Source organism: Cygnus atratus, chromosome 21, assembly GCF_013377495.2.
Source record: "Cygnus atratus isolate AKBS03 ecotype Queensland, Australia chromosome 21, CAtr_DNAZoo_HiC_assembly, whole genome shotgun sequence".
NCBI classification, from domain to species: Eukaryota; Metazoa; Chordata; class Aves; order Anseriformes; family Anatidae; genus Cygnus; species Cygnus atratus.
In genome coordinates this window covers 2,439,752-2,467,157 of record NC_066382.1, presented here as the reverse complement: position 1 = coordinate 2,467,157, position 27,406 = coordinate 2,439,752, and the positions used below count along the sequence as shown (strand labels likewise).

The following is a 27,406-nucleotide window of genomic DNA, read 5'->3' as shown; positions in this document are numbered from 1 at the left end:
TAATTCTCCCTTTCACCCCTCCTCTTGTTTCCTAGGCTCCCTATACTCCATCATTTCTCAGCCTGTGTTCTCCTTCTGGTCTTATCCTAAGAGGAGCACTAAGCAATATTGCAGAAAACAGAGACAGTAGTACAGGTGGCAGAGAAAAGACAAGCTCCCTTAGGGGAAGGACAGTTCTCTCAATGCTTTTGTAGAGGTTCATATACTGACCACTGCAGAAGGATCAGTCTTGGTTCTGGGGGAATCTGTACTCAATCAGATGCATCAAATCTTATCGTAGTATTGGCCCAGTCATTTCTTTCATTCATAGTGACTCAGCTGTTTTTCTTTGGTTTGCTCAGACCTGCCCTTCCAGTTAAGGATTGCTGAAAGTCGCTGCCTGCTGAAAACCAGTCCATCATTTCTTCTTTCCCAAGCCCTGAGGTTCAGTGTGAAACGGTTTTTCTGATAGTTGTTTCCCCTACGTTTTGGTTCTCATTGACTTTACTTCCCTGTAGAAGAAAGAAAGCTGGAGGAAGAAGTCACAGAGCATGTTTAATCTGTAAGCTATGAAAACATTAATTTACTAGAGAAAAAATTGAGTGTACCCAAAGAGAAAGTATATCAGCTTAGATGCAACTGTTCTAGAAGAGAGCTGCTTCTCCATTTAAGCTAGCTGGGAGTTGTACTAGAAGCATTAGAAGGCAGGGCTCAAAAGGATGCCCAGATAGCTCAAACCACGCACAGCTGTCATGATGTGCCCATAAAACAACCAGTTCTGATTTCACCACCATCACTCCTGGCCCAGCTTAGTGGAAAACACTAAGACTAGAGGCCTCCACCTTACTACTGGATCCTTAGGCCCAAAACACGGAGCCTTGTTCCTGAGCATACACCTTCAGTGCAGCTCCTTTTAGAATCAATGAGAGCAGCAGGCACATCCTACATCTTTTGGGATCAACTTCCCACACAAGAACTATGTCAAATTGCTCTTGAACTGATTAGTTAGAGGGAACTTTCTGCAGCTGGCACAGTATCCAGAATGAGGAGGAAAAGATTAAACAAAATCTTCCAGTGCAAGGTATTTATGCCTCCTCTCCTTCCCAAGAAATCTCCAAGTGGTACCAGGCTTTTTGACCAGCTGGAGGGTCTTAAGTCATATTTTAAACAATTTTCCTAGGCAGCACTCCCAGCTGTTGATCTTGATGTAGGCAAAACAAGAGAGTGTGCAAGCCCAAAAAGCCCCGTGTTTAGCATTTTTTAGCACTGTAATAGTGATAAAGCATTTATCACTAGGGCACCCAAGCAGCTCCCACAACACATGTGAAAGGAGGTGAGGAAGAAGGGCAAAGATTATTCATCATGGGAAGGGCCCAACTGCTGATAGCAGCCAGTGTTTCTCATACTTGACATAAATAGTCTCTGAAACTGATAAAAGTTCAGTGGCTACAGTCATCCAAGTCCTTGTGGTTTTATTTATGAAATTATGCAGCCAAATCAGGCTCTTCCAATTGTTCGCAGGTCTCTTTGATTTGGCAAATCACAAAAGGACCACACTGACTTTGGTGGCTATACTTTACTTGTATTGCAGTTAGGAAGAAAAATACAGGCAGGAGCAATGTAGCAACTTGAAAATAGCTAAATCTCCTTATGCTTTTGCACAGCAATAAAGAAAATATAGGAGTGCCTGGCAAACGAGGGCATTGGCATGCAAGGCAGTACTCCTCCCTACCAGAGAAATCTAATAAAATCATTTCTCCAAAGCAATCCTTTTTAGCACCTTTTATCTGACTACCTAAAAGATAAAAAAAAAAAAAAAAAATAAACTGCACTTACCATTAATCACTTTGGTTCTAAAAAAATGGTAGATTAAGTCTATGTAGCAGCTGCTTAACAGCCCTCTGTAGTACAAACAGGAAAACTGATAGAACCGTACAGACAAATAAGTGTTGTTTATAATTATTATAATTATTTTTTTCAATCTGAACACTGATTTCTTTAATGATGCAGAGATCAGAAAGTATAATGCAATTTTGCTAGAGTTGGTATGCAGCCAGGGAATCACGTAAGCAGGAAAGAAACTTTAAAAGTGACCCATTTTTTTCCTCTCAGTTACTATCATGTGGCTTCATCCAGAAATTGAGTGATTGATTGCTTTTTATGGCTTCCAGGTTTTGGGGCACTAGGTGTTGATCGTCATGTGTCTCCATTTCCCCACAGGTGATAAAAGAGTGGGGCAAAGGGAATTCTTATGCTGGAAGCTGCTTTCGTCATTGGCTCTTGCATTTCTGTTGCAAGAAAATCTGTTTTGTTTTGGGTGTTGATTCACGTCTACTGCAGCTCTGGGCAGGGGCTGAGAGAAAGAAGTAAGTACTCAAGAAAGTTAACTAAGAAGGTTGTAGCCTATTGTTTCATGATCACAATTAAGTAGAGAGCTTACCAAGCCATGAAAACAGCTAGGAATGATCACAATAAAAGGCAGATGCCTAATGACATCAAGCAGTACTGCAGTCTTGGAATTTACTGGCCTGAGAATGTTCAACAGCTTGGTTGGAACATGTGTGAGATCTTCCTGAAGAAAACTGGTATGTCAAACCCATACAGGAATTGCTGCTGTCCAGAAAAAGAGACCTGTGTAGGAAGTCTCCTCTATAAAAAAGATGTAATTCTTCTTTATCATTCTGTAAAAATATCTAATGTCTAGTAAATAAGAGACAGAATAAATAGACCTAGAGAGCCACTGATCTTAAACTACCCAAACCTTTTAAAAGGAGGATGCACACTGATAGGCATTGGTGCTGGCTGATCTGCCTCTTCCTTTCTTCCCACAGTGTTTTCTTCCTATGGAAGGATTGACTCCTGAACATCCCCTTTGTATTCCAACTGCAGCTCTTAGAGTGAAATCATAGCTGGGAAAGGTCTGATCAAGTACTTGCACTCAGAATATAAGATAATGGGTCAGCTTCACAGCGGTAGAAGAAGTTGCTCAGAAAAGTGTCTTTATCTTTCTTAGTTTTGTGCTAGGGAACTAGAGCAGAACAGCTGGTAACAGTTTATAAAACAAAGTGTGCTCAGGAAATCAAGAGTAATCCTCTCATTCAGGGGGTTTTGCTGACAGGACAATGCAGCTTTCACTCCTTTTCCTGATTTTGCTTTGGAACTGCAGAAGGTTCATGACATGCATGTGAGAGGGGCACATGGTTGATATAAATGCTGGCGTTATTGATACACCAGCATAACAAAGATAATTTGCTCGTCAATCTTTTCTTACTGAGGCTAGAAGTGCATTGCCCTGCCTTCATTCTCATTGGTGTTGTTGACTGGAGGTCCCAAGAGCTCTGTAGTACCTGCTTTCTCACACTACCCTAGGTAGGAGTGGAATTGCAATTTACATATACTGTAAACATTGCCATCACATTCCTCTTCAGCTACATCTTTAAGTGACAGGTACCCACATACTGCAAAATGTAGTCAAAACAGTTTGTTGTAGCTTAGTAGGGAAATTTACAGAGAAGATCTCAAGACTTGTATAAGTATTTTCCTCACCCTAATCTTCTCAACCTGAAACAAATACATTTTATAGATAACATGGAGGCATGAAGAGGTTAAATGTCTATGGTCAGGCCGCATACAGCTGGCAGTATCAAGAGAAAGCACGAGAGTACCAGCTGATGACTGTGACTTTATTTCACAAGTCAAAATGTGACTATGTATTGTTGTTGAAATGGAGGAAAACAATTAAGCATATTCAATGCTTTTCTTAAATAAGCAAACATGCTGCAGGTCTCGCCTAGAACAGAAACAATAAGGGAAGACTTCTATCTGGAGGAAGCCTATACTTGGCCAAAATTATCTGAAGAAAGCAGGCTTGTACTATGCTCCTTTTGTCTTCATAGCTAGGGATGGCAGAAATAATTGTATCATTAGAAGGGGAAAAAAAGATGTTATCACATTCAAACATTTATCTCCCCAAAAACAGCACTGTATTATCATGCCTTGGGGAATTAAGCTTCATACTTTCACAGAAAAATGTTCTTATTTCTGACAAAGGTCTTGTTAAGTTCCTCTGGAAATCCGTGTGTTCTTTTTTCACAAGGTCTTTAAAAATACTGAAGTAGTACTACACTTAGCTAGCATGCTAATCAGCAAGTTCTAAGTAGATACACACCGCACTGCCAAGAGTGCATTTGTTTTTTTTATGTTTTTTTTTTTTTTTCAAATAAGTCCACATAAGTATCAGAAGAGGACAAGTTCTCTTACATCCCAGTTTCGTCAGTGAAGTTAATGCTCGTGTAAGTACTTTCCTCAACTGCAAAAGACCAGGGTGCTGGGAGGTGGAGAGTACTTTCCACGGATTAAACAAACCCTGGTGTTGCAGCCCTTTGCTGGCTCATGTGAACAGTAAGAAGCACTCATTTTGGCCAATTCAGGACTAGCAGACTGCATATAAATCATCTCAAAAGAATCATTTTACTTGTAAAAGTGAGGGTCCAGTCTTTGGCATCACTGTTTCCCTGCTTCTTGCATAGGCCATCAAGTGCCATTGTCACAGACATGCTGGGTTATCATTTTGGCTATGGACAGCAAGAGTTTTTAGCTAGGCAGGCAAGAGAAGATGGAAAACTCTTTTTAAAGCACCTCAAGAAGCAAATGAACTCCATTTAAAAGCAGCTATATTTCCACTTTTGTACCTTAAAAAAAATGGTTAATGTAGCCCAGCTAGCTGAAGGGAAGATTTGTTTCAACTTGCACATTAAATCCAGAAGCTTTTATTTTGAAACTTTTGAGAAAAGACTTGTATCAGACATACACAATCACAATAGCCTTACATATATTTCTTAAAAACAGAAACTACCATCTAGAAACTACCATGAGATAATGCATCAGAAACCCGCACTGGATATTCATCTTCCAAGTAAGCAATTGTGTATACCTAATTGTATAGTCTCAGTCAAATGCTGCTAAACAAATCCAACTTTACAAAAAAGATTTTATTGAAAGGATTGAAAAATATTTGATTTCAACAATATTTAAAACAAGTTTTCAAAGCATTAACAATATGTAACAAGATTTTTCCTCTTTCAAAAATTCAGTACACTCTGCTTTATACCATACCCCACCAGTTTTTAATAACTTGAACTCTCTAGTAGAGACTTTTTTCTTTTTAACCAATTTCCAAGCTTCCATTTTGGCCCTATGTAGACTGGAAAATGTTTACAGGTACAGTGATATTTCCAACCCTCATATTAAAAAATAAAAATAAACCAGCAAAACTCTGTTTTACTAATACAGTTTAAACTAGTTTGATTAAGCTACATCAGCAAAATAAGCTTTTACCTCCAATATAACCCAGTCTGTGTTAGAGCTTTTATCATTCAGGTGTAGTTTGAACGTGTTACCCATACTTCAAGCAGTTAAACATGCAGAAAACTTGAGTGCTGATCAAACTTCACTAGCCTGCTTGCGAATTGCTGGTTTGCAGATTAAAGGCCTTGAAAAGAGACTTTGTACAATTCAATAAATTCATAATGTATTAACACAAGTAATTTGTGTTGCATTTTGATACAAAGCAGCTAGTACAATTATAATCAAAGGAGCTTTTCTGAAGAAAAAGCAAAGGACTAAAGCCATCATATGACTTACTTTCCTGTGGTCAGTGATTGTAGTTCTCTACTAGGCTGAGCAGTGATCCAAATAATATTGTTATCAAGCAGGAAAAGTTGTACAAGCAAAACTGCAGAAGCTTCAAAGCCAGTAATTCAATTGCAGTACGTGATAAATTTAAAGACAACTCCAGCAGATCTGATTTAGAAGAAATAGGTAAGTTTCGTTTACATTTCATGAACTATGCACTCTGCAAATTAAAGTTCTACAATTTATTAAATGATAGTTTTACTATTATAAAAGCATAAATAAAAAGTGCTGAATATAGTTTTATCTTTACAAAAATACTAGATAGATAAGGCTCATTAATTTCACCTCACCTCCACAAAATGATTTCCACTTCCTAGTGTGCCTGGTATTCTGCTTATTTTTCACTAAACAATATATTTATTTAGCCACTATACCCTGTTCCTCTTCTCAGTTATTGCATGTTTAAATAAAAGAATAGTTTCAAAGCAAAAAGTTTGATGCTTTTTTCATAGCTCAAAAAGTAAACAGCTATTTAATAACTGAATACCCCAGCTTAGAAAACCCGTAAGCAGCTTCAAAACAGTGATAAAACAATTAATGCAGATTCAAGTGAAAGATAAATCTCAAAAGCTATCTTGACATTCTCAAGATATCACAAAATTTTTCTGTTTAGACCAAAGTAAACCAATATTCTATTCTACAAAATTTACAAAATGAATATTCATTTATATTAACACTATTTCATTGTGATATTTTTTAATCATTAACTAAGAGTTTGCTCCTCTTTTATGGAAAAGTGCTCTCATCTTGATTTAATAAAATTAGACAGACTAGGGCAGCATCCAAAATGGAAGAGACATTATTTAAACCATTAGAGCACAGCACGTTAGGCAGAGTTCAGAAGTTAATACATTTCCCATTACCACTTTGGACCACATAAACAACATAAGACAATCATGAAAAGTTAACACAGCTTCTCACTCCACTTTCAAGGAAATCCCACCTTCTTCGGTAAGAAATTATCTCCTCTGCAATTTTATTACGCAGGCTTAAATTTAACTGATAATGTCCACTCCTTCAATGGCCAACGCAGCAACACTGTGAAAATGCTGAAGTTTGGGTAGTATGACCATGAGACTGCACCACAGAGAACATAAATGTAAACATTATTCTTGGGTTTGTTTTTTTCAGTTAAAGTACAGTACAAACCCTTTTCTTTTTCCCAAACTATTTTTTTTTCATAAAAGCACATACAATAAAATATGTACAGAGAAGTTAGAAACATTTGAAAGCATCTTAAAAAAAGTACATATGAGACTTAGAATATCTTGAATGTGCTGAAGGCACCATTGCTACTCTACTGGGAATGTGTCCTCTCATTTATCAGCCTACCAATGCAGTATCCCTTTCTGTATTACTCAGCACCCAGAGTTGGAAGATATCTGTGGAAGTTAAGGGCATTCAGGACACTATTGTCTTCAACAAAATAGTAGCACTATGCAATATAGTAGTAAGTTAAGTCCAGATTCTTCTTGAATACCTCGAGATTTTATTTTATTTTTTACTATATTGTCCCTAACACTACCATTTGTTCTAGAGAATCAACAAAAATAAAATCAACACATTGATGATTCCCACCAACAGGAGCTGCAGAGCTACAAACTAGCTCAGCTGCAAAAATGAAGATCACTGAAATAACCAACCCAGCACAAGCAAATGCTCGTCCATGCTAGTGGAGGATATTTACACAGTGATGACAGCTAAGGGTCAAACACCGTTCAAACAAATGGGCACTGTGTGCACGTGTTTGTGCATGTGTTATTTAGTTTTCACTAATTCCATCTATTCACAAAAAACATTCTTCATGAGCACTATATATCTTATGGAGATATATATGTATACTTTTTTAACACTATTTTCATCTATTCATAAAAACAGCTGTGTTCCTTCACAGGTTTTGTCACATTTGCAAGTAAGAAAAAAGTATTTTAAGCTGTCTTAATAGGGAGGTGTTCTGGGGGAGGTGTATTTAAGCTAAAAAAAGAAGTGCTTTATTTTTTTAAAGTAATTTTTAGAGCTTTTATATGCATAGATGTCTTAACAAATGGAATTACATATATAACAAATTAAACAGACTATTTTCATGCCTCTTTTCTACTGCCACTTTTCTATTATGTATCTACATACAGCCTACCACATTATTGGTAAGTTGTGTTACAATCAAACCTACAGATGTGGTTGTCAATACCAATCTGAAATAACCCATTTTCAGACTGCTCATTTAAAGGAAATTCATCAAACTGCATTACAACAATCAGAGCCTCACTTCTTCCATTTCTTTTCCTGCTGGACAGGAAGTAGCACAATATTTCCAGCCATCAGCAGATCAGACGGATATAAAGTATATCGCTATATATGTGTCTGAGATGGTGACCACACACGTTAGCAAAAACTTTAAAAGCATATAAAAGGGATACTGCCACTTTCCATTCCCATGAGTCATTAGATGTAGACTCTCAAAATTCTTCTTCAACAAAGTTATTTTGCTTCTTCCGAACATTCCAGTGTAAACACTCAGCCAAGCTTTCAAACCAGTCGCTCACAGGATCTCGGAAACAGATCGAAGGAAGGGGATAGCAAGAGGTAGTGATGCTAATACTGCAACAACACAGGAATATCCCAGGTCAGTCAAGGGCAATAAACAGCAATTTATTTTTTATTTTTAAATCTTCTAATCACTAGGCAGCCTAGCACTGCATTCTTTTGCTGGTCATCACAAACTCAACACTAGGACAAAGGAAAATTTAAGCCACCACCTTGGCCTTGAAATTTCAAGTGTTACCAATAAGCGACATCACTAAGAAATCTAGCATATAACAAAGGTCCAAATGCAAAATGTGATGCTTGAATCCCTACTAGTCTCCTGATCTGACCTATGTACTTTTCAACCTAAGAGGAAATAAAACAGTTCAAGACAGAGTGTCTGGAACAGACAGTTCATGACAGTGTCAAGACATGTCCATCTTCCTTGCCAAGCATGCAACGTTACATGCTTTTGTCTTAATACTTTATTTGCTTTCATAGTAAGATCTAAAAGACTCACATGAGAAATAAAGCACAAACTGTGCTAAAAGTGCTTAAAGAGATGTTAGGCTTTATAAAAGCTTTTTTCTTCACTGCCAGCAACCTTTTGACAGTCCGAACAGAACAAGAAAAGTGCGTGGATCAGTATTTTCTACACTTCAAAGAGGTACTACGATCAAGAAAATATTTCACCTGTCTCCATGGCATATTTCCTGTCTCTTCCTTCCATCAAATGAAACCCATGCTGTATTCCTGGCATCCGGGGAGAGCATTATCTGAAAGAGAGAAAAACTAACCTTCAGGTCCCAAACCTAATTTTCCAAGGAGCAAGGAACACCTTCTCCATCCTCCCTGTGAGTAAAGAACTTACACCTCAAATTTTACTGTTGCACCGAAATTTGTAAGCTGTCCACTACAGCGCTGCAGTAGCATAACACACAGGTTCCAAATATTCATTTCGTGTTTGGGACATATACATATTTTTCTATGTGGAATAAACAAAAACCCCTCTTTATACCAAGGTTATAAAAACAGAAAGACCTTCCAGCTACAGCCAGCGCATGCCTTAACCCAGTTACATGTGTTGACTCTAGCATCAATTTTGAGAAAAAATATTAAATTAATCCAGAAAAATAAATTTCTAATAAGTAATGAATCTAAATCTGTCAGAGTTAGGAAGTTTTGCTCATATTTAACATGCATTCCTATTAAGAGGAAAGAAGTGAAATACAAATAAAATATTCAATTTATTTCATAAAACAAGAACATAAACCCCAGTGTACACTTCTTAATCCTAATCTTTCAATATACTTAGAGAGCCCATACAGCCCTTAAGGATATTAGCTTATTATTACAAGAAGATTGAAAGCTGGAAGGGGTTCTTCCTTACCCGTGGGCATTTGTTAAAAATACCCATTAAGTCCATTTTGTATTCAGGTTTTACAGGCCACTTTTTTCTGCACAACACCATTTACAAAATTGATCAGGGAGTTACAGATAGTATTACCACTAATATACTCCAGATCTAGAATATTTGTTGTTTAGCCCATGAAAGTAGAATTTTTCATTCCCTTAAACTCTACTGGTTTACATGGGCTTTAGCAGAAATGATTTAAAATTTTCTTTGCCCGAATGTAGATGTACGTACTCCCATTTTGCAGACGTTTACACAACTGCAATCCAGTAGAAAGCAGTGTTAAGTCTTCTCCTAGCGGGCGTATTATTTTAAACAAAGATACATTCTTCAACCAGACTTGATCTGGTCCTCCTACAGACAAAAGAATGCAGGATACGCACAGTGATTCCTAACCTCTTCTGTTTTGGTCAGGTTCACATGGTTATTGTGAAAGTTTTTATCTTGAAAAGAGAAATAATATAAGCTAACCTTGAGTTCCACTCCAGCAGGAACAACTATAGGTCTGAAAGACAACGAATGAGGGCAGATTGGGGTGATCATTATTGCAGGAACATTCGGATGAATCATAGACGCTCCTGCAGCAGCTGCATACGCAGTACTACCAGTTGGTGTGGAGACGATGACTCCTGGGGAAGCAGCAAAAATTTCACTTCCTTTAACATCGGAATCAGTGCTGTTATTTAGGAAGAAGACTAAGAAATAGGACTGCTAATGAAAACATAGCAGAGAATATATCAACTTGTATTAGATTACAACTCTTCTGTGAAGCACAAGAAGTCAGAAACTCTTCTGATCCTGGCTTGGCATGTTTGTCCTATGGGCTCACATAAATGGTGTAAACTTAGAAATATGTGTAACCTGGGATTTAGAACAGAGACATTCATTTGCCTCTAAAGGTTAAGAATTACGGGTTAAGAGCTTCTGTATTTCATCAGTTAGATTTGAGCCCTTTAGCAAATTCCAGATATCCAAGCAAATTTCTGTTGAGCTACTTCTTGCCCTTTGCTCTAAAATATCATACCAAAAGAAGCTGCCACATGCCTCCGCAAGCCCATAAACAAACAAAAAACCCTTACGTTTAAGGCTTCCTTGACAACTTATGCATTCCACAATGAAAAATCTGACCTATTCTTTACACCCTCATGTTTTCTGTCACCAGGAAACTGCAGCTTGAGATTTTGTTTCCATGTTAGAAAAAGCATTCTCCAGTACAACAGCAACAGTCTACACATGAACTGACAAGCGATTTAGCTCAAGAAAACGACTCACCATCTCCTTGCACTGTTGTTATCAGGTGTCCATCTAGAAAGACGTCTACATTGGAAAGGTAAGAAGAAGGACCACGATCCACAACAACTTCATTTAGGACCTGCCATGACATCAAATATCACCAGTCTGCTATTGCTGGTTTGGCAATTGATTAAATGACAAGCAGAAACATGTTTTCCAGATCTTTGAAAAATTCTACTGATTTGGTACCTGTGAAACTAGACTCTCTTTACAATTTATTTTCCTTAAGTGCCAGCTGAAGAGTTTTCATTTATTTATTTACAGGATGTTAAGAATTAAGAGTTATTTTCAGAAAATTGTTACTAGCAATGTGCAGGGCTTTTCTTTTCATTTATAAGGTCTTTGGGAGATCCCATTTTAGAACTACTCATTTTCAAAATAGACGGAAAATATTTGTACAGGAAAGTACAATATTAGCACTTACAGTTGCAGAAAGAAATCAGGTGCAACACTTTCTCATTATTTAGTGTACATATTGCGCCCTATATCAATATGAATCTGTCCCACACTACTGGGACAATGTAGTAAATTACCAAAAATGGGAAACTGATAATAAAACACGTATAAAGCAAATTACAAGGCACATATTAATTCCTTTGCTTATTTTGCACTCCGACCTGATACTGCATAATTTGCTTGCCCACTTCTTTCTCTATATTCGTAGGCACCACTCCATTTTCTTCTATACCATTTTGTACTGTCATCTTCTCTCTGTGCTCTTTTACTACTTTCACTTTCAGCCTGCTTCGCAGAACAAGTGCTGCATTGCCTAGAAGTAAAATATAGGAGAAAGTACAAGAAAGTTATGCTAGTATATTAAAGAAAACTGCAATGACTAGCAACCTGAATGAAATATCATTCATCTATTTCCCGTGCAATGTTCCCAGCTTCATTCACAAGAGAATTGTCTGCATTTGGTTAAAGCTCAAAACTGATTTTTAGTAGTAATGAGCAAAAATGAAGTCAAATTTGAACCCCATCCTTCCTCCCTTTCTTTATAAAGTAAAAAGAATATTTAAGTTCTATATGGATATGATCAAGATTAGAAAACAACGTTAGGCTTAAGTGATCTACACTGAGACAAAAGCTTAGCTTGAAGAAAATTACTGCATTAGAAACACCTATTAAAAGAATTTTCTAGCAATTGAGAATTTTATACATCTTTTCAGAAATCTACTTTGGATGCAACTCAAATAACCTCCTATTGAAGGAACAAATTATTTCTTTCCTCAATTATTTCATATGCCTGACCTCTCATTATTTAATCACTGCACTTCTTAGAGGAACGGACTATCATAGACTTCACAGCTACACTCTAAAGGACAGCTAAACTTATGAATAACGTATGTTTTGCATCTTCCCCTACTTGCTTACTCCACACGGGACGAAGATATTTCTTAGCCATTTTCCTTTACACAACAGTATAGAAAGCAGCACTGAATGCATCAATATAATGTAATACTTTAGTTTGGTATATGTTTCTTGTGACTCAATCTTACGGGACTACCTAAATGAGTTGGTTAATAAGTTAACCAGTCTTGGAAAAAGCTACAGAAAATGTAACAAAAAAGAAACACCACACCTTGTCTCCTTAAATTTACCTTCTATAACCTGAGTGACTTGGGACTGAAAATTCTCAAAATTAAATGGAGTAAGAAATCCAAGGGATCCCAGATGAAAAGCCATAACTGGAGGTACACTACCCTATCAATAAAGAAAAGAATTTAAAAGCTACTGAATAAAAGCAATTCATACTTCAACTAATTGCCTGTAAATATTTTGACTATTGATGTAACTTCAACTGTTCATAATAAAAAACAAAGCCATAATTAAATTAAGCAGCTCATATACGCATTATTTTCAGAGGGTATCAGGTAAAACAGGCTTGACAAAAAAGAACAAACAAAGGACAAATGCAGTCCTTGATAACAAAGAAGAAACTCTTCAAATACTTCAAAAAAAAAAAAGAGGCCTTTAAGTCTATTTCCAATAAAGACCAACCTGGAAAAGTGAAGAAGCATAAAGTAAGGTCCCATCTCCTCCCAGGCATATGATAAAGTCTATCTGATTGGAGATATCATCATAATCTAGAAGCAACATTGAAATAAAAATTTTGAATTAGTTTTTTTCAAAGGTCTTAAATTCCTAACATAAATTATGTGCAGCATGCCAACGTTAATTCATGAACATAAAAAAAACTAACTAGGATGTGTCAGCAACTGTTTGCAAGAGACATCTTAACATCACAAACTTAATTCAATGACAAAGAAAATGTTAAGACAAATAAGCACTATGCCCCAGTTTTACTTTCAGGAAGTCATTACCATACCTTCTCTAAAGGTACAAAATTTCTTCTTCACTGGTCCAAAATTATCATCATTAGCTATAGCAGGGTCTTCCAAAACTTTTTTTTCTACGTACACTATCATATTGTTCACCTAAAAAAGGTAAAATGAGCTAGTTAATAACCTCTTAAAGTACTTGCCTCTGCCTATAATCTGCATTAGTTTAAAATGTATGAATAGCAGTTACAGAATCTGTATCTGCATTATACAAGTCCACGCATTCCACATTTAACAAAATCAGTAGCTGAAAACAGGTTAGAAGTTTCTTGTTACAGTTTAAAAAGAATGGACTTTACTTTTTTTTTTTTACCTCAGTAAGATACACACAGAGCTCTTTAAAAGGCTGCAGCAGACTGGCATCACGTATCTTTTTAATAACAAGGACACTCTTGGGAGGTTTGTTCCATGTCAACCGCTGGCTTGCTGGATCCTGAATGTGCCTAAAGAATAGAAAAAGCACAATGTAACATAAATATTTAGGACTGTTAGATTTAAAACATTTTTTTTATCAGAAAAGGTCATTATAAAAGAAACAAACAGGTGACTAAAAGCATTGAGTAACTGAAAGAAACGGCAGAGAGGCACTGCAATGCCCACAGATTTTCAAAAACGTTACTATGTTTCACCTTGACAACATTCTGGCTAGTTAAGAATACATCTTACCACATGCCATATTGGAACAACAGGAAGAAGGTTAGAATAGTTTGGAATTATAATGATGCTTTTTCCCCTGCATGAAACCAAGACAAGTCTTATTATCAAGACTATTCAAAGACTTGAGAATCTCAAGAACTAAATATACGTACACAACTGTTTTTGTGTTTTTCTAGGGGTAAAAATGAGTTCAGTAACAGAACTTCACGTTGTTCTATAACACATTTAGTTGATGTAGGAATACCCAGATGTAACCTCTTTCTTCATTTGGATTCGCTTCTCAGCTCCATGATTTCACAGTTGTATTTTGTGCATCACAGACATCCCATCCTTTTCCATATGGTGCAGATATAATCCGTAAAGCAAAGCAGATTAGTATATGTGCTGAACAAGCACATATTTACAAATTTACAGAGATTTGGATTTAGCATTTCAAGGGTTAAAATAAAACAGATGCTGATGCTGGAAATGGTATAACCAGCTCCTTTTACTTTCAAAAAAAAAAGTAAAATGCTTATATTCTATATAAATACAGCAGGAACTACAGACTAATAGTCTAATACCAACAGCCTTTACTAACAAACACTGCCAACTCTCTCTCTAAATATTACATAACACAGAAGAGTACAAATAAGCAGTTATATTCAGGATCATGTAGAGGCTTTCAACATCGCATTTATACTTCAACTCATTGTATTTTACAATCAAAGGACCACAGAATACAGAGAAGGTTAGAAGGGTCCCTCAATCAACTAATTGGAGTCTAGCCCAGTCCCCTGACACAGGGCTGGGGAGTTTTGAAAATGCTATACTTGGTCGAAAATATCACCCTGAATCTCAGATTACTATGAATTTGGAAGGCTTCTTCTGACTTGACAATAGCTAAAAATAAAAAAACTAAAATAAAACATTGAACTGATTAATGCAACTTTGTTTAGCCCTTTCAAACAGCTGCAAACAAATCAAAGTTGAAGTTTTATATGCTATTTTCAATTCAAACTGTGACTAAAGAAATTAACTTGAGTACAGAAAAGAGTTATTTTAAATAATTCCTCAAATCTAAATACTGTTAAAAGGCAAAAGTCAGCTGTAGAGAAACCACCCCCAACAATATTTCAACATGACCATGCTACCTTGTAAAGCTGGCAGAGAACTAAAGATTGCAGCATTGCTTTTCACTTAATAAACCTAGAACTAACAGTTTTTATTCAAACCAAAAAGACAGTCTGCCCACTTCAGTCGTACTTACCAATTCCATGTAGTTCTAAATGAAAAATTATTCATAACATGCTTTAAGATCTTCATTTTTTTTCCTGAAGTCAGGCAAATGCAACAGTTCCAAAAAAAGGCTGAGGCATTTATCTCTTCCTAAGAAACTGCTACTTCAAGAGAAAACATTTTTCCCTGAAGGTTTTTCTTTTCCCCTCAGCTAAATATTTCAACCAGTCCCAATAAAATGTTGTGAGGCTTTACAGAAAATTCCCTTATATAAAGTATATTCAGAAAATATACTTCAAAAAAAATACGGCCTTCAGAAAGCAGTTTTTTCAACACTAGCATTTAAACAGACACCAAGACCTTGACTAACTGAAGCCCAAAGATAAAAACTAGGATTTTCTGTTATATCCTCTCCAGTGAAGAGAGTTTCACATTACTAGTGACAGTAGAGAAGAAAAAACACAAGCAAAAAGGATACGCTTGTTTTCAGAAGCCACAAGAAGTCACAAAAAAAAAATCTTACAAGTAGTAAGAATAGTAATTTGCAATTTGATTGTCAAATAGTCCTTTTCTTTGATGACCCGAGCATGCCCTTATCTCCCCAGCTATTCTGAATGCTGCGTAAGCAGGCTTTTCCCTGGCAAGTAGCGTGCGTTTAGGATTGCATAGCACCTCTGTACTCAACTGATCTTGACACTATTATTATATTGTCCAGTGCTGGCTCAGCCCATGGGGAGGAGCATATTCATCAGGATCAGGTGGGTAAACACACAGGGCAGTATAGCAAGCCACAAACGTTAGAAGAGATGGAAAGAATAAGGAAGTTCAGACTTCTCGCATACTGCAAGATTTCCGCCACACCTGTGTAGGAAATGTTAAGGTACCACCAACTTGCTTAGAGGAAGACCACTATTACTTTAGGTATAGATTTAAGGAAATAAATATTTAATTCAAATATGTTAAGTGTAAAGTCAAAACAATAAAACGGAACTTTTAAAAAGGAGAAAATATGTTTGCACGCCTGCTGAGTAGAAATGAACCCTTACTTTCACGCTAAATTTATCAGCAGACTGAAAAAACTTGCCTTGATGATACTCAGACAGAAAGCGCTGCAGATCAAACCACTACCTCAAACGCCTGATACCAAGAGGGACAAGGTTTTCCTCAGCTGAGATTTTGCAGTACACAGAGCAATTCCTCTGCCTTGTGTTGTCCATAAAAATTTTTGTTTTTCTCTCACAGAGAAACACTTTTCTTTGTGGAATAAAGAAAATGTTACCAATTGCTTCTCGGTACCATAATTGCTGTATGGGTGGTTGATACACACGGAGTTTACTGTCGGTTCTGTTGGAAAGGCTTTATTACCATTGCCACTGTTGACCACAAGCTAAGGATTGAAGATTATGCAAAACATGTCTAAACAAAATTTCAGTACTTAATACTATTTGCATGCCCTGTCCTATTTTTTTTTTTGTTTTAATGTGAAATGGTTCATTTTCTTTTCAAAATATATACATTGGGTTAAGAGTAAACTCCATTAGTTTAGATAGTGGATTGTGGGCCTCAGAACATCACATGGACTACTAAGGTAAAAGTAAAATTAATTCCCTTTTATGTCTGTTATCCTGAGGGAATTATTCCAACTGGCAAGACTACTAAATGTCCATACAGAGAAATACTGATTTTATCCTATCATAACACGGAGAACACAAAAACAGTGACATTCAAATATATACTTTTTAATATGCAGATCAAGGTAACACATGTTTAATTGGTTTTACTTGAGAATCCAGTTCAGCAGTGCTGTACATTCTCTTCTCAGGCAGACTCTTCAAAGGATCAGCATGTGATATAAACTGCATGCCAATTTTTGCAATGCACACCCTAGAGCTTGGAATCAAGCAACATAAAAGTCTCTGAACATCACGTAAAACACAAACAATGCTGATTGGGCGATAAATAGTAGAAAAGTAAACTTATCTTCTTTCACATAGAATAAGCACAAAACCATTCATTTGACAAGTACTTACATAATCGCTTTAGGATTTTGCAGCATACAGGCCTTTGGTCCAAATGTGGTCACTGGGCATGGTCCATGCAAGGAGCGTGTTCTCCTGGACATAAAAAGTTAAGTAGTAAAAGAAACGTGATGACAAACTAGGTATTATTAGCTCCCCAACCACCAAAACCACATCTTTGAAAGAGTCACGTTAGGCAATGAAGGACAAAGTCCATTTCTTAAACCTACATTTGTGGTTGAGTAGCCAATATAATTTTACACATATTAGCTCACACATTTCAAAGCTAAAATTTAACTCCTGTACCTACTTCCTTGACAGTGATTTTAATTGAAACCTCATTCTCAGCTTATGCCCTCTTGACATGGCTAAATGCTAGCCTAAGCGGCAATACTAGGCACATATTCTTGCGTTCATTTAAACTTCACTGTGCACAGAGGAAGCACCACAGCCTCTAACAAGAGATGGCCAAATTTTCCTCAAGCTGGTTCTGTGAACTCATTGCAAGCCTGCAAAGTTTCTATTTAGTTACAACTCTCCTTGGTACTACAAAACAAAACTGTACATTGGTCTCTCAGGGATACAAAAGAAGTAGATAAATCTCAAATTATGAAAACATAACCATTTTCAAGGTCTCACTACTGTGCAAAGGAAAACTCCTGCATTTATGGAATCAAGTACAAATAATTCCTGTTTCAGAATTAGCCATATAATACATATTTTTAAAAAGATAATTTTTTTCAAAGTTAGAATAATAAAGAATTTAAATAACTGAAGAACACATTTTTCAACTCCTCAGTCTTGTCTTTTCTGTATTTCCTGAAGAACTACAACTTATCTAGGAACATAGAGTTTTAGAACAGGAAATGCGGAATGTTTAAGTCCAGTATAAATGCACACAATACAGCTTTTTAAGGTTTTTCCTTTTTTAAGGAAAAAGTGTAAGTCTTGACAAGCAGTTAGAAAGAAATCCCACAATACCAGGACAAGACCTTCAGATTTTGTTGTTGCTGTTACTCCGTGTGTCTATCATAGTAACTATGTCTCAATTGTGTAAGCTTGATTTTAAGTTTGTATCTTTGTACTTAATAAACTAACAAACAGAGGTCTTTAAATTCTAAGTCATACAGAGATATGTATCTGGTACATCAGAATTCAGTTCATTTTATTAGGTACTAGTTTTGGTTACCTGCTTTTCTTTTTTTTTTTTTTTTTTTTTAAATTTCCTTTTTATTGATCACATTAAAAATGGTTTCCATTTCTTTCCACCTCCCACAAAGAACACAAGGCTTTTGACTTTTCTAAAATAGGCTATTTAACAGACTGCTTGTAAGGTTAATTTAATCCCTTGAAAAATAAATTGAAGACATCCTGGCCTGAGATTAACTTTTTTTTTTTTTTAAATTCTTAAGAGAACAAGCAATGAAGCATTATTCAGGCAGTTTTGCCTTCTACCATTTAGTGACATGCATGAATTCCACCACATAGAGAAACAGATCACACAGCAATCTCGCAGAACGTACAGCTTGCCACTTCCAAGGCAAGTGGAAACACTGATAATAGAACAGACCCTCCACACCTCACTTTCACAAAACTACTTTTAAGTTGCTTGGTAACTTCACCTCTTCCAGTCTATAGCAGACTTGCTAACAGTACTACTGCAGCCCGGAAGTGTACCTTGGCCAATCACACAGGACTGTAAAAGGGCACGGTTTTCCAGCACTCTAAATATTTTACAACTTCCTTAAGCACTGACCCTGAATTAGAAACTCCAGCAATCATGGAGAGAAGGAAGGAATAGTAAGGTTTCAATAGTAAGGTTTCCACTTCACTAGCTGATAAACGTCAAGAAGCCTGTTTTTCTAGTAGTTTTCATGAACTATGACAGTCTTAATACTGCTAATACTTAATATTGGTGAAGTAAACCAGAATTACCATGACACTAACAGGATTTCATTACTAAGAGATCTCAAAATAAAGATTTATATCATCTTTCCTCTTTAGAATTTAAGTTTCTTTGCTTACTCCTACATAAATCTAAAAGATATGTTGACATTGAGCCTTCTAAAAATCATTGCCTCCAATCTTCAAACTAAGTATTTTTGGATTAGGTAGAAAAATTGCTAATTTTTCATTTATCCAATTACTGTTAATACAGACTTTGTCTTCCATGAGATGAGATTTGAAGAGTCATTTATCCTCAAACTTAAATCCCGCCCAGAACACAGGATTACTCCTGGCTCTAGGATGAGATTATCTGGAGCAAGTCAGAACTGTTCTGCCTTACCACTCCCCACCACCACCCCCCTCAGCAAATCTGTATATGATAGAGAGTAAAACTAGCTTGCATCACGTAACTGTTGAAATGTTACATAAAAGGTGTTAGAATTATTTAATTAAAAACAGGTGGGAAATATGCCTTTCTTGTGCTTAATTCAATTAACAGAGGAACTGGTAACAAACCTATTCTTTGCTAGCAGTAAATCATCACCACAATGCCTTTTATTGTGTATATTGTAAAGTAGCTCAGACCAGCCAGATGACTCACTTGTAACATCAAAAAAAGACGCAACAAACCACAGACATCTACTAAAAAATCAAAAATAGATGACAGGTTAAAAAAAAATACAATAAAATTAAGAAATAGCTGCAACATCTCATTTGTTCCATGTCCAAGAAAATATTCTTGTGCAAGATTTGAATACTGATAATTAAAATTTATCTCCTACAACACAGGCGTGATACCTAGCTGTTATTCAAATATTTTTTTCCATTTATAAATCCGGGCATGGTAATATTCTTATCTGTCTGGATTAGTTACATGTGTTATGAAGTTTCTTATTTACATTAAAAGAGAAAAATGAGCAAGGACTTGTATTATTAGAGATTAATGCGTGCACAAAAAGCTCCAATTAATAATATGTATAGATTTTGGTTAAGGTTTTGCTTGTTTTTTCAACGTGGCCTTTGCTAAGAATGAGCAGCATTGCACTGGAAGTTATACATCTTTTACAAAGATGTACGCGCCCATTCAAAGCAGATAGACATCTACTTCAATTTGAATGCTGCACAGCAAACCTGAGATTACTTTCAGTCTGACATTCTGCAAAATGCCTCATGACAATTTTACACTAATTTGAGGACAGCCAGTTAACAAATGTAGAGCATCTTAATGAAAAAATACTGTAAACAATTACCCTAACTTCTCAGTTTTAAAGATTTAAGTGGAGAAGTAAAACCACACCAGTTTTACAGCAGGCTTTTAGTGTAAAGACTTACCTGTTGACTCTGGTACAGAGCATAGCAGCTAGAGCAGCACAGTCAGAGCACAGCCCTTTGCGAACATTTTCCAAAAACATTAAAGTATACTGACTGAACTATGTATGCAAAACAAGTATTTCCAAGTATTAGCCTCTTCAGATGAAAGCCTTTTATTATACCTCTCTTCACCATAAAGCTTCCCCTGGGATCTTCAGGTCTCACCCACATATGCTCTGCTTTGCAACAGCAATTCTACCAGCAAAGTTGTAACTCTGGAGGAGAATTTCACCTGTTGAGCAATGCCTCTGTGATTCTGTCCATGCCTCTCAGCCTTATATAGGATCACAATATAAGGAAGTTCTGCTACGCTTCCCACAAGATCCAGACACGCTGCTACCATGGCATGCTGTTTGATATTTACAGTGGGTCCAAAGATCACAAAACTGAAAGATCTGTCCAAGTTGCCCACGTGACAAGAGCCTTGAGTCTAGATTTGGAACTTGGCTCAAAGAAAAGATGGGCGTTTCTCACTGTTGTGATACCATCTGCAAGCACCAACCTATTTTGTGCTGCGTCATCTTACCTTAACCATAATTCTCATACAGGTTTTTGATGCGCAGCACAACAGCTCCAGCTAGGGCAGTTACAAAAGCTCACAGAAGTCACTCTAATGTTCATGGATTATTTTTGAGACTACAAATGCTGCACATATCTGCTTTGACAGCCATGCCATTTTGATCACAGGTCTGTTCCTAGTTTAGTCCCCACCTTTAAACTTCTGATTTCATTTTAGGCTAACAACCCTTTAAAGTGCATTTTAAATCCCTTAAAAAGCAAGCGGTTGAGCAAGAGGCAAAACTCTGCCAACTAGTCAAAGATCAGGAACTACAAACAAAACTGTTCCTTTGCTGTGACTTGAGCAACTATCAGGCTATAAATTAACATAACTCAGTAAAGATGCATTTGCATTTTATTTCTGGAAGGTACTTAAAACTTCTGAAGCTGGGTTGAAATATGACGTACTTAAGTATTCAAAGTTCAAGTCTATCCCAAGACCCTGGAAGGCAAGTGTTTAGGCGCAAGGGGTTCCTCAAATTTCAAACCATTTTGTGTTTGCCTGTTTACAGGCAATAACCTTCTAAGCTCCCGTATTTAAAAAAAATTCCTTCACCTGGAAATGTACCCATACTTACTTAACTAAGTTTCTCTACTAAGAGAGAATTTCAATACGTAACACTACAGATAGCAGTTTCATGTTCAGTCTGTCTTCAAAAAAGGATTTCTTATGTTTCCTTTAGCCATTTCTAAACACAAACACTTCCTTGAATCCAGACTGATGTACTGACTTCAGACAGCATTCAAATGGAAAGCTTTAAGACAACACATTAGCCATTTGCTTTAAGAAGTCATACATGCACATGCAGAATGTTGCTGAAACACATCTACAAAAAAAGCAGTTTAACATCTACCAAGAAATACTGAACCAGAAGCAAGTTGTGAGAACCAACCGGAACCTACTCACATGAATGCCAATTTAGAGATGACCACACACATGGCTACTTCAGAAATTCAAATCCTCTTCACAGCATGGACCACAACAGGATGGCTCTCTAATCATCTCCCTCCCCATTTACTACCACAAAAGAGTTTTGTTCTTTCTATTCATTATCAGGTAACACAGCTGTAAGACTATGGTTATTTAAAAAGAGGAGCAAAAACTAAAACCTACATAATTGTATTCTTCTTCTTCTTATTATTATTATTATTTTTTTTTTAAATAGCAGAGCAGGAAGAAACAAGAGCCATACCTGAATTCTTTGGTGCTTCCTAGGGCTGGAGAAGCAGATAGGCTTCGTGACTTAGCTCGTCCCCGGCTAGTACTGCTCCACTCCTCATCATCGTGACACGCTGAGCAATGATATGCAGAATCTGCGCTCACATCAGCCTTACCGGTGCACAGTTTTTCTTGATTCACCTCCATACTGGAAGTGGAAGAACCTCAGAGAGGGAGAAATTTAATTCCTGTGGAAAAATATCAGGGGAAAGGGGATAGAAAAGGGAGAGAAAAAAAATCTCAGTATTAGCAAGCATCAGACACTGAGTTGACACAATTTGGTAGACACTTCTCAAAAGCATCTGGGCAATTGAGAAGTTCTTCAAGGTCATCAGAAGACACTGGAAAGAAAGAAGAGCAGAATTAAAACTCGTATGTTCCCAGATTTACAGCAGTTTCCATTTGAAGCTGTTGAACACCGTTAGTTCAAGACCAGCGCGTCTCCAGTTATATCCAGCAAAAATAAATTTATTTTAGAGACTGAAGAGGAAAAAGAGCTGAACTATTTGCCAGGAATCAAGAACTTGGGGATATCTATAAAGTCATCTACTAAACGATACATACATCAAACAAAACTAGGATAAGCTACAATAGAAAAAATGTCAAAGTGAAAAGAAAATACAATAGTGACAATCTTAATAAACTTCAGTTCTCAACTAAAAGGAGATTAAAACCAAGCCGAGAAGAGACTAAAGACAAGTCAGAGTTCTGACTGAAGTGAACTGAAATTCTCGAATCATTTGTGACAAACTGAAGAGATGGTCCAAGCCAAACAAGATGAAATAAGGACAAATGTGAAGTACTTCACTTCCACTAATAATCAGCACAAATGTAAGATAACAAACAGCTGGCTAGAAAGCAATTTTGCAGGAGTAAGAGAGAAATAATTTAAATATCCATTCTTCCCAAAAATAAAAGAAAACTCACATTTAAATTTGCATCATTATTTGAACTGAATAGAAGCCTTGTCACAAAACTAGAAAACAACTTTCAGTGTGTAAAGAAACACTAAACTGTACACAAGCAGTATCTGAAATAATGAAGTCTAGAGGAACAGTACATTCCTCAGATGATTTCAACACAGGAAAAAATGTTGGCTCATTAAATTTTTGCAGATGTTTCTAAAACAGCTTTTAGCACATTGGATGGGCCTCTTACCGTATCCTGTACAGAATGGATCGGGACATTATTGTAACTGTTAAAACAGTCTTGGGGTCTGGAAAATACTCATGGAATAATAGTATTTGGCTGTACAGTTAAGAGGATAACAAATCTCAGTAATTTTACAAGTACTACGCTTCACAGCATCTCAACTTTTAGATAACAAAAATATCAACAAAATGTAGTAATTTATAAGGAATACTGGTTCATTGCTCAATTAGACAGAACCACCACCTAACCACGTTAGAATCTATTTTTGCTCTTACTGTACACATTATGCCTACCCTAAAAAAACATCACTACAAAGAGGTACAATTAGAGTCAACCATTAATAATTGATAAGATCCTGTGCTAGTAAATATATCAATGCTTAGTTGTTGGTTACTCATTGCTTAGTATTACCTGTGACTAAGACTCAGGAAATACTCGTTTCAACACATTTTTGACAGCTGAAATTAGAAGAATGTAGCTCCATTTTTTAGAAAACTTTAAGCTTAAAATAATATTTTACCAGTTGATTCATGTGAATAATTCTCTCTGATCATGCAAGCGCATCCGTAAAATACTGCAAAATCTGACTCAACAGAAGTTAGTTTTATTAGATTTTAATTTGTATTACCTATAATGACAGCCTCATCAAGTTTCAGGAATACATCCCTGGATGTTGTTTCTGAACCAGGTACAGAAAACAGGTTGCTTAGATATCTAAGTTTTAGCAAAGAAGTGACTTTATCAGATATTCAGTATCTCTCTCTGGAAAGGGTCTTTCAGCATCTGTGCGCACATGAGGGAAGTTCTTACAATGTTTGTTCTTGAAATCATAATCTCAAACTATCTGTAATCTCTGAAATAAAAAGTCTCAAATGAGCATTTTACTAATATTTTTCCCCTAAAAGGCTAACTGGATTCTGAATGGTTTTCCCAATCAAATATAGGAAGAATCCAAAATTTTAAGTTCTGAATTTTAATAAAGAGCACTTTATCTATTAGGTTTACGAAAAAGCCATAAAGGAGGTTAGAAAACTTGACACTAATTTACCATCTGTTTGTAGATATTCAAACGTGCAATGTACTTATCATTTCCGGCCTATAAATTAACATATCAAAAAAAAAAAAAAGCACAATAATTTATGCTTTTAAATCTAGGGATCATTCTTTATAACCAGAAATCATAACAAGTAGATTACTCTTGCATTTGACGCATCTATGTCACGGGGTCTGAACAGGCTTCTCAAGCCAGCAGCAGTGAGCAGTCTCTTATCATCCCTTAACTTATTCTCAGAGACACACTCCTCAAAGATATTCATATATCCCTTTATATATATCCCCCCTGCACATCCATGCTCAAAAGTCACAATTTTTAGTCATTTCTTAAGAAACTGTACTAAAGATAGACACACAAAAATTTGACAGCCCAGGACGTGGCACCCATCCTATTCCATAGCATCATCATTAACTAAGAGGTGCAGAGAAAAATAATTTATATCAGAAGTAATAAATGAGGTGTGCTTCCAAGTGACTTTGAGAAATCTTGATCTGACAGATGCTGTCAGCGAAGAAAATCAGATTAGCACAAAACTGGAATAAAGACATTGCGCAGATCTACTACTAAATACAGCCTAAGAACTTGATATTCCTCCCTTGTAATACTTTCCAATTCAGGATGTTTTAACTACAGCTTACACCATGTACTGTTTAATTAACATCCCCTCACAAGACCTTTATTAAATAAGCAGACCTGACATAAGGACAAAACTATCACTGAACAGCTCCCAGGATTGGATCCAAAAACTTGAAGCACAAATCAACAAACGAGTGAAAAGGCTGCTCTGGTCTAAGTCACATCCAAAATTAAGAAAAACAGAAAAAGAAAAGATTTAGAAGCATAGCATTACAGAACGAAGGACAACTGAGAGAGATATAACACTTGAACAGTAAAAATCCTGTTACGATGACATGAAGTAGCAAGTTGAGTCACCTTGGACCTAAATAAATAAATATATTACTGTAGCCTATCCCATCTTCAGCTTCTCCGTGGTTACAAACGAACACTCCCATGAACCAGAACTTGACACAGGTTTTGTCAAAACCACCTCTGTATAGAAGGAAGTGCTACCATAACATCCCACGAGTTAAACTATTATTAAGGAATCACACTCCAGGCCTACACTAAGAATTCTAGCTATAAAAGAAGCTTGAAACAATTTTACTAAGCCTTCATACATATGTAAACCACATCCTGGTAGCCTAGAAAGAGTCATATGCGCTCAGCTTAAAATGCAATATTCACCACTGTTAGATCACATTGAATATAGCATAAGAATCACGCTCTTCTGATGCACAGAGCTACACAAGGCGCATAAGGCTGCAAATCATCCAGAAATTTAAACCATTCTTTGCATGAGATTGCTTGTCAGCTACTGTTTTGTAACAAAGTTTTCCTCTGTGAAATGCATTACCCTAAATCCTCACAATGAGGGGATTACTGCAGGTTCCATCCCAACCAAATATACTACTTTTAACATGCCTTTGAGACTGTAGCAATTCTACTAATTTCTTAGAAACTGCATTAGCCAGCTGAAACTCTTAGTTCTGTAACATGTTATCAACTCTAGTATTACAGCAGAGAGAACAATGTTGTATCCAAAAACTGGTATCAGCTGCCCTGCTGCTACAGACCCCTCTGTGTTTAATCACTTAATTCTGTAGTGGTTTGTATTATTATTACATTTTACTGAACAAAGCACTCCAATAGAGCTTACATGCACATGACTCCATCCCCATGGCACTAAACCTCCTCTCACCTAGAAAACTACAAAAAGAAGGAACATCAGCATGGGATAGACAAGGTTTTATTTTTTTTTTAAGTTTAGAACTTCATATCCTAGACACTATCCTGTGTGAAGAAAGATCTTCATATCCTAGACACTATCCTGCATGTGAGGAAAAATCTTCGTATTCTAGACACTATCCTGTGTGTGAGGAAAAATCTTCGTATCCTGGACACTACGCTGCGTGAAGAAAGATTTTCATAGCCTGGACACTATCCTCTGTCTGAAGAAAAACATGAATAATATCCCGCACTGAAATCCAGCTGCCTGGAAGCAGTTGAAATTCAGTGGCATCTTTTTGATTACATTCTACCAAAAAAAAAAAAAAAAAAAAAAAAAAAAAACCAAAAAGAAAAGAACACCACACCACAGATAGCATGACCATCACGTGTTAAACACCCAGGGAAAACAAGCCCATTCTTTAACCCTTCCCCTCCAGAAACACCAGCACACAGAGCGAGCCTCGGTCTCCCCGCCGGGAGGTGGCTGGCGGCCCCCTCAGCTCGCCTCAGCCCCCCGGGCAGCCGCGTCCCCGCACTGCTCGCCCTCCCGCCGGCCCGGCCACCCCTCAGCGCTCCCTGCCCGGCTCCCCACTCACCGCGGCTCCCTCAGAGGCCGGCCGGCCGCCCGCGGTGGCTGTGGCGGTGGTTATGGCGCTGGCGCTGGCTATGGTGGCTGTGGCGGTGCCAGGGCAGGGAGCGGGGCCGGCGGCCCCTGCGCGCCTCCATCGTCCCGTCCCCGCCCAGCGCCTGCGCCGGCCCGGCCACGGCTGCGCATGAGCGGTGCGGCCCAGGGGCAAGTGTAATTAAGCGGAATCAGTTTAATTAAGGTGGAGCCGAACCGGGCCGGGCGGGCCGTGCCTGCAGCTCAGCGGCCCGGCTGAGGGTTTTGTGCCAGCCAGCGGGGTAGCTGTTGGTTTGTATGGAGACGGGCCCGCGCACAAGTTGTTTTCACTAAGCTATAGAGCGCCTGCTTGTTGTTTGCAATTAGAAGTTAGCCGTAATTACAGTTAGTCCCCAGCTAAAGACAAAAAAGAGCCCAGACCAAATGTCACGACACACAGACAGGAGCTGTGGAACAGCTGCTGTGACCAGGTGCGGGTTCCCCAAGCAGCCACAGTGCCCTCAGAGGACACGAGCGCAAGGCAAAGCCTTACACAGCTGTGGCTGCCTGACGCACAG

General features: G+C 37.3%; 1 protein-coding gene across 2 annotated transcripts; it reads right to left on the bottom strand.

Annotated features, from left to right (window-relative positions):
* Positions 1 to 4,949: 4,949 nt before the first annotated feature.
* NADK (NAD kinase) lies at positions 4,950 to 27,028 on the bottom strand. Of its 2 annotated transcripts, none has more exons than XM_035557508.1 (12): positions 26,824 to 27,028; positions 22,208 to 22,421; positions 17,151 to 17,234; positions 13,559 to 13,688; positions 13,233 to 13,341; positions 12,905 to 12,990; positions 12,505 to 12,607; positions 11,521 to 11,672; positions 10,883 to 10,982; positions 10,082 to 10,239; positions 8,890 to 8,972; positions 4,950 to 8,271 (listed from the first exon to the last, which is right to left on the bottom strand). In XM_035557508.1, exons 2-12 carry the CDS (start codon positions 22,378 to 22,380, stop codon positions 8,130 to 8,132), a joined length of 1,320 nt encoding a protein of 439 aa, XP_035413401.1. In that variant the 5' UTR covers positions 22,381 to 22,421; positions 26,824 to 27,028; the 3' UTR covers positions 4,950 to 8,129. The 2 variants fall into 2 exon arrangements, with proteins under 2 accessions (XP_035413401.1, XP_050570838.1); XM_050714881.1 differs by lacking the exon at positions 26,824 to 27,028 and adding an exon at positions 24,014 to 24,090 and having other exon boundaries at positions 22,208 to 22,574.
* Between the last annotated feature and the right edge of the window lie 378 nt (positions 27,029 to 27,406).

What these genes read in the sequence shown, in the direction of transcription:
- NADK (XM_035557508.1), bottom strand. Translation starts at nt 22,380, where the DNA reads ATGGAGGTGAATCAAGAAAAACTGTGCACCGGTAAGGCTGATGTGAGC. An exon ending in GGAAGCACCAAAGAATTCAG is followed by an intron (nt 17,235 to 22,207) that starts GTATGGCTCTTG and finishes TTTTATGTCCAG; the next exon opens with GAGAACACGCTCCTTGCATG. An exon ending in CTGCTGGAGTGGAACTCAAG is followed by an intron (nt 8,973 to 10,081) that starts GTTAGCTTATAT and finishes TCTCTCTTTCAG; the next exon opens with ATAATGCTCTCCCCGGATGC.